Raw genomic sequence first — 7,629 nt, forward strand, 5'->3', positions numbered from 1 at the left:
CTTTATAATATAACCAACCCTACTTGTAAAAACTACACGGCCAGAAAATAAGAAAATGTTTGCTCATGATGATGCTGAACTAGAAGATGCAACACAATATAGAAGTTTAATTGGCAGTTGCTGTATTTGTGTGCTACACAGACATGATATCACGCACACAGTGGCCATGCTTTCCAGGTTTGTGCAACAACCTTCTCAATTGCACTACACAAATGCCAAAAGGGTGTTAAGGCACCTAAGAGGTACAATTGATTATGGTATTCACTACAGACACCAAGACACTGTGAAGCTCATTGGATGTTCAGACAATGATTGGGCAAGCTCTACATCAAGGTATGTATTCTCATAGGGAAATGGTGTCTTTAGCAATTACTCAAAAAACCAAGATGCTGTGGCTCAAACATCAGTTCAAACTAAAGTACATACCAATTGCTAATCAAGCCATTTGGTTGAGAAGAGTGCTATTTGATCTCAACCATCCACAACTCAACCCTACAATGAACTATGTTGATATTAATTGTGTCATTGCAATCACAAAGAACCAAACAGCACATTAATGTCAAATTTCATGACATAAAGAGACACTGAAAAGTCTGCTGAAATACATGTAGAATATTGCAGTTCTAATCACCAATTACCAGACATTAACTAAAGGTCTCATCAAGCAAAGATCTGAAGAATTAAGAACAAAGCTAAGGGTTCTTGTAACGAAGACCATAGAAGAACCCTCATACACGTGTTGGTCCTTTTGTCGTTTTGTTATTGCTTCTTGTAACATTTTCTGTCACTGCATACAACCTATGCATGCAAAGAATGGATGTTTAGCTTCTGTATAACCTGGTTTTAAGGACTTATGCCAACTATAAACCTTATCGTAGACCTACAAAATGCATTATTTGCAGCACTCACGAGCCAAGCTATCTTCGGAGTAAAATCAATTCATCAACAGATTTAAAAAATAAAAATAAAAGAAAAGCAACAGCAGTCTCAATGAGCTATCCAGGAATGTATAAAACATGCATTAATGCAATTGGATCATTAACAATGGTCCCAAAACAGATCCATTCCAAATGCACCTATGATTGATGCCCAGGAGAAACCATCTTATTTTTTGAAGTCACCTTATAAGCCTCTACAAGATCAGCTCTACTAATACTAGTACTACAACCTGATTCACTCTTGGCTGAAAAACCAGCCACATCACAGCAGTAAAAAAAATGCACAAAAGGCAAAGCTGTGCAAAATTAAGCTCAAGCATCATCAAGAGCAAGCACTCCAGGGAGTGGTTTTCCCTCAAGAAGCTCTAAGCTAGCACCACCACCGGTAGAGATGTGGCTCATCTTGTCTGCAAGCCCAACCTTTTCCACAGCTGCAACAGAGTCACCTCCTCCAATGATTGTTGTCACTCCCTTGCCACTGAGCTCAGCAAGCTTCTTGGCAATCGCCTGCATAGAAAAAAAGAAATTTTACTTCCAAGTTTAAACATGCAAAAGAAAATGCTTTCAAATCCTGTACTCTGAGCCACTGGCTAATCTATATAATGCCAATAAAATCTTGGAATTATGACCAAATTAAGACCCGACTCCACCTCATGACCACCTTATTTCTAAAAGTAAATCACTCTTTACCTCTGTGCCTGCAGCGAACTTCTCAAACTCAAACACACCCATGGGTCCATTCCAAATTATGGTCTTCGTAGTGTCCAAAGCCTCACTGAAGGTTTTGATGGAGTCAGGTCCTATATCCAAGCCCATCCAACCATCTGGGATCTCAGATGCTGATACCACCTGCAAAAAAATTGAAAAATTCAAAGGCCGAAACAAATTCAAATATGAAAAAAAAAACCACTCATACAGAATTCCGCATAGATATTGCACTAATGTACACTCTGCATAAGAGTTGCGGAAGGACACAGAGAAGCAAAAGAGAACAGGCTCGTTTGTTGTGTGGGGTAGAGCTGTAAAATTAGGTCTCACTGCAATACAGTCCACCCAAAGAATGTCATAGAACAAACATAAATACAAAGCAGCAGCACAAACCTTGCTGTTAGCATCAGGAGCAAACTTGTCAGCAATAACAACATCAGTGGGAAGCAAGAGAGACACCCCTTTTGCCTTGGCCTTCTCAAGGAGTGATGTTGCTAGTTCAAGTTTGTCTTCTTCCACAAGTGATGATCCAACTGAATATCCTTGGGCCTTGTAGAAAGTAAAGATCATTCCTCCACCCAGTAAGAGAATGTCAACCTTGGCCAAGAGGGATTCGATCACTCCAATCTTTGTTGACACCTTAGAACCACCGACAATTGCAGCAAATGGCTTCTTGGGATTGGCCACAGCTCCAACAAGATAATCAAGTTCCTAAAACAGAGAACAAGTACATATGTCAAATGTATCCAACATAAAAATTGAAAACTTAGTATTGTATGTTCTCTACATGCTTGAACAAATCAAAAAAATAGCTATCTTATGTTCTCTACACACTTGAACAAAGACTGAGATAGACAAAGCTCCATACGGAATATGCATCATCTAGGCATAGACCAGCAGACCACATAACAAAAACTCAGTATCGCATGCTGTTAAACAGAATCTACATAACACCAATTTCAATAATCAAAATGCATCATAATGAAGAACACAATTCTTAAATAAATATGCTAGACCACACAAGAATGGGACTTGATTTTCACATTAATGTTATTCACAATACCTTCTGCATAAGAAAACCAGCAACAGAAGGTTTTAAAAATTTCGCAACGCCCTCTGTTGATGCATGGGGTCTGTGAGCCGTGCCGAAAGCATCATTCACATAGACATCTGCAAGAGAAGCTAGCTTCTTTGCAAATTCAGGAACATTTTTCTCTTCCTCTTTGTAAAACCTCACATTCTCAAGCAGCAATACACCACCATCTGGAATTTCTGCCACCAGTTTCTCAACTTCTGCACCAATACAGTCATTTGCCATTTTAACCTGTCACGTGATAGAAAGAAAATGTTAAATAGGAAAATATATAGCAAATAAAACCCTGAAGAGCGTAAAGTGTTAGTTTTAAGGATAAACCTCGACTCCAAGAAGTTCAGATAGCCTTGGCACAAGAGGCTTCAAGCTGTACTTGGGAGTGACACCCTTTGGGCGTCCCTGATAAAGCCATCCAAAAAATCTTCTTAGAATTTCAACTTGAGAAAAAGTCCACAACAAAAAAATAAAGGAGCAAGAAAGTCTGCACATTGCACAATTACACAACTATTCTAGCACATTTTTTATAATTCACTTATTGCGCATTTTTTTATAATTCATTAGCCCTGAGCAAATTTATTTTGTGTCTTCAGCCAACTAAAAGCACACTAATACAAGTAAAAGATAAGGGTTAAAGGAAAAATAAAACCATAAAAAAATTCTTTTTTACATTACAATCAAAATTGGTTTAGATGTGGGTTAGTGAACAACAGAATGTTTCAAATCTTTTACTAACATCATCATGCATCACTTGCAATCCAACTTGTTTATGAAATAAAACACAGTATTAGAACCAAATACATTAAAAAATGAAGGAAATAAATTTATTTTAAAAAACTAGAATGAATAAATAAATAAATATATATATAAAGATATCATTCCATCAATCTATCTATCTATCTATCTACACACACACACCAGTTTTAAACTTGTTAGGATTTACACCCTTTTATATCTTTTGATATGATTTATATTTTAATAATCCCATATTGGATTTCATGCGAAATTTATATAGATCATGAATGTGAAATTTCAAGTCAATTGAACATGTTCAATATAAATTGGAAAAGACATTGTTCTCGATTAACATGATATAAATATAGAATTCACTTTTACATGCATAACGAGTACGATTAGGTTATCAAATCAAAACGGTTGGTTTTCTAAACATATTTATATCAGAAGTTACGGAAGGATCTCAAACTTAATAATTTTTACACCAATTTAAGTGAATCTCTCCTCAACCACACACAGACACACTGGCAGTTATAACTTATTTTTGTTAGAACTAATAGCCATTTTTAGAGTTAGAATTTTGTGTTTCTTTTCTATTTTGTAATTTTTTCTATAATTTTGTTTATTGTGGTCTGTTCTCAAGGTCAGATCATTGCGTTTTTTTTTTTTTCTGTCAATGTATCATTTGTCCACTCCATAGATTAATTTAAAGTCTGATTCATGAATCATCTTCATACTGATTATTGAGTCTTAAAATAATTTGGCCATCCATCCATCCATACATATTTATAGCTGATGTACAAAAAGACAGAATGATGCTTCAAAACTAAACAGACACATCATCAGTCACTTAAAAACAAAGAAACTGATGTCATCATGTACACATGAACACATCAGGGCAGTTTAAGTGCCAATCCATCCAACATGATACAATAATATAGCAAAAAACCCAACCACTGAAAGACCACTATTACCAATCATGTTGTTTGGATAGATAGATAACTACTCCAAGAAATATTAAAACCAATTGGATTAAAGTAAACCATTCAGTTTAGAAATTGAATAATGCATTGAGACACACGCAAGGAATTTGAATGCAAGACCTCTCAGAGGAACTTAGCCTATCATTTAAGGAACTTAGCCTACCATTTAGAGGAGTTATACCTTATTGACGAACATACATATTAACCATCTCTACCTAACCTTCACAAAGACAACATTAAAGATGCACTCTTACATCCCAAAATGATGCTAAAAAGATAACAATATGATAATGAATAAACAAGGTCAAAGACAGGAAATTACAGTCCAGAGGCAAGAGTCACCTCAAGTTTATCATCAAATCAAAACTAATGATGAACATACCACCAAAAATTATATGCTTCATAGATCTAAGAGGACTCAAAAATACATACTCTAAGCACAAAATTTTTATATTTTTAAATTAAAAATCAGGAGAAAATAGAATTTCTCAGATTGGTCTAAAGGAACAATAAATAAAATTTGAGATGATACTGCACATATCCGATTTACCCAGATCTAGCTTAGTCTAGCTAAACAGATTCAAAAAAGAGAAACAACTTTTTCCTCAGAAACACAAATCCTCATCAAAACTAGTGAATCTGTGCTCAATAAACAACAGATCACAACAACAAAATAAATTCTCCAATAACAAAAAACAAAAACAAAACCCAACTAAATAAAGGCAAACCCAGAACTAAATTTTTCAAAGAAAATAAAATAAAATCGGAAGGAAAAGAATTCACAAAAAAAGTACCAAGTGACTAGAAAGGATGACTTTAGAGCCATGACCCATCAAATACTTGATGGTGGGAACAGCAGCTCGGATTCTCGTGTCATCGGTTATGTTAAAGTTATCGTCCAATGGAACGTTCAGATCAACTCTCACAAATACCCTCTTTCCTTTCAAATCTGCTTCCTTCAAAGCTCCAACGCTCTTCTTTGTAGCCATAGTATTATCACCTCTTCAACACCAACCAAACAGAAAAGAATACTACACCCAAAAGAAATGAAGAATTACTGAATACAAAAATCAAAAAAAATAAATAATGAAATGAGATTATTCAAAGTGAGAGGGCTTACGATAATGAGAGAGGCGGAGAGATCAATGGAAGTCAGTGAAGAGTAAAGAAAGGTCGAGAAGGATTTTAATACAAGCGGAGTGAAACAGCACACGGGAAGATTCGGAAAACGTTATTCCTTGGGCTTCAACCCGGGTTTGCTTTTCCCGTGGGCTTCTAAAGTGAAAATAGGCAGAGACACCCGAACTGACTGCATCTGGTTTTGCTTTTACTTTAACGTTTTTAGCTTATTATTTTTATTTTTAAATAATTTTATATTAAGTTTAATAATGTTTTAAATAAATTTTAATAAATTTTATTCTTATATTACTTTTAATTAAGTTTGTATTTTTTTCATTTTGAATTAAATAAATACTTATCATTAACCAGTGATTAACTCTCATAAAGTAAAATGTTATTTATCATTTTATTTTATACTCACGTAATGTTGATATGATATTGCCTCGATATTAATATGGAGAGTGAAGATATTACACGATCGTATTATCATGTCATATCATCATACAATATGATATATTAACATGCTATATAGTATAAAAAGAATAAAGTGACATTTTGATTAATAACAGTTAGTTAACAATTAATTATAAAGACATATTTACTCATAAAATAAATATAAAAAATTTATTAAATATAATAAAAAATAAAATTTTATTTAAATTTTTCTTAATAATTTAAGAACTTTTTAAGATATTATATCTAAACATAATTGTTAATAATAGTAATTTTGGCTATTACTATATATATATATATCATCCAAGTAAGGGTGTGCGTAAAATCTACATATAAATTTTATCATAAAATCTTAAAAGAATTCATTTAGACATCTATTGTAGTAAAATTCTTAAATTTTACAAGTAAACCTTTTTATATCTTTTTACTATGTGTTTACTCGTAATTGTATGTATTGATTTTTTATTTATAAGTAAATGGACATGTTACCTACTATAAATTGACATGTCACGTTTTTCAACTTATAATATATTAAACTAAGAAAATATGTTTCGAATTGAAGTTATATTATTTTAATTTATTTATAAATAAAAATGAAATATATATATATATATATGAAAATGGGATAGTAAGTTTGAAAGAGGCCATAAAATTTACCCATATGTATTTTTAGAATATTATAAAACTGGCAGATTAGTTGTAAAACTATATTTAAAAAGAATAAGAGAGATTACATGTCACGACCTGAAACTCTCATCGAGCCTGTGACAACCGCCGCGATATCCCGATAGACACTCATTACCCCGAATGTCGATCGAAACCTCGCAAGGCTTAGCATCAGCTTTCGCATCTCCCCAGTAAGCGACAGTTATTAAATCTCACATTTCAAAAAAATCATAAGTCATTTCCAAATCAAAACAATAAAATATTACTTTCTGGCTCACAAGGGCATTTTCGTCATTTTTCTTCGAAAATACCGAAACTCGTCAAAAACATGGTGTAAAAGTTAAATATATTCATACATACTTTAAATCAAATAACTGAAGAATAAAATTATTTTTATAGTGACACGTGGGCCCCTAATTGACTAAGAAGATGTAGGGCTACGAACCCTTACTTTCTAGGATGCAACTCTGAGATTAATTCTCGTCTTAATCAACTATCAACAAATTATCCTGAGCCTGAAAAATGGATAGGAAGAGGGGTGAGATTATGATTACATAATCTCAGTGAGTAAACAATTACCATCAAAAGCATCTAAAGCCGAGTAGATGGAGACAATATAAAAACGTTATATCTCAATAATGTTCATAACACAAAATTCGTTTCAATCTATACCAAACAATTTCTTTTCATCAAAATTTCCCGGCTTATGAATTTCTTAAACTTGGCCCCTGCCAGAATCATTCTCGCGGGTACCTTCGTCAAGGTATCCCACTGAGACCGCTAAGGCTGTTCAATGACCCATACCCATAAACATGTTTTCACATCTAACACACAGCCGTTCCTTGGCGTTGGCTGAGTCTCACTCTCACGTGGTGGCCCGAACGTGAGGTGCACTCAAATCATACCTCAGGAGATACTTCACCCAACATCTCCCCCC

The 7,629-nt window shown here is 33.9% G+C and overlaps 1 protein-coding gene across 2 annotated transcripts; it reads right to left on the bottom strand.

Annotated features, from left to right (window-relative positions):
• LOC18594857 (phosphoglycerate kinase, cytosolic) lies at nt 988-5,751 on the bottom strand. 2 transcript variants are annotated; one of them, XM_007022517.2, is made up of 7 exons: nt 5,575-5,751; nt 5,249-5,485; nt 3,061-3,138; nt 2,710-2,970; nt 2,040-2,357; nt 1,629-1,787; nt 988-1,445 (listed from the first exon to the last, which is right to left on the bottom strand). In XM_007022517.2, exons 2-7 carry the CDS (start codon nt 5,441-5,443, stop codon nt 1,251-1,253), a joined length of 1,206 nt encoding a protein of 401 aa, XP_007022579.2. In that variant the 5' UTR covers nt 5,444-5,485; nt 5,575-5,751; the 3' UTR covers nt 988-1,250. The 2 variants fall into 2 exon arrangements, with proteins under 2 accessions (XP_007022579.2, XP_007022580.2); XM_007022518.2 differs by having other exon boundaries at nt 5,249-5,456; nt 5,575-5,685.

Source organism: Theobroma cacao, chromosome 7 (genome assembly GCF_000208745.1).
Source record: "Theobroma cacao cultivar B97-61/B2 chromosome 7, Criollo_cocoa_genome_V2, whole genome shotgun sequence".
NCBI classification, from domain to species: domain Eukaryota; kingdom Viridiplantae; phylum Streptophyta; class Magnoliopsida; order Malvales; family Malvaceae; genus Theobroma; species Theobroma cacao.

Bases quoted from the DNA above. Each gene is read 5' to 3' on its own strand.
- LOC18594857 (XM_007022517.2), bottom strand. From the start codon at position 5,443: ATGGCTACAAAGAAGAGCGTTGGAGCTTTGAAGGAAGCAGATTTGAAA. The intron at 2,358-2,709 runs GTATTGTGAATA...TCTCTGTTTTAG, and splicing joins CTGGTTTTCTTATGCAGAAG to GAACTTGATTATCTTGTTGG. The intron at 1,446-1,628 runs GTAAAGAGTGAT...TTTTCTATGCAG, and splicing joins AGTTCGCTGCAGGCACAGAG to GCGATTGCCAAGAAGCTTGC.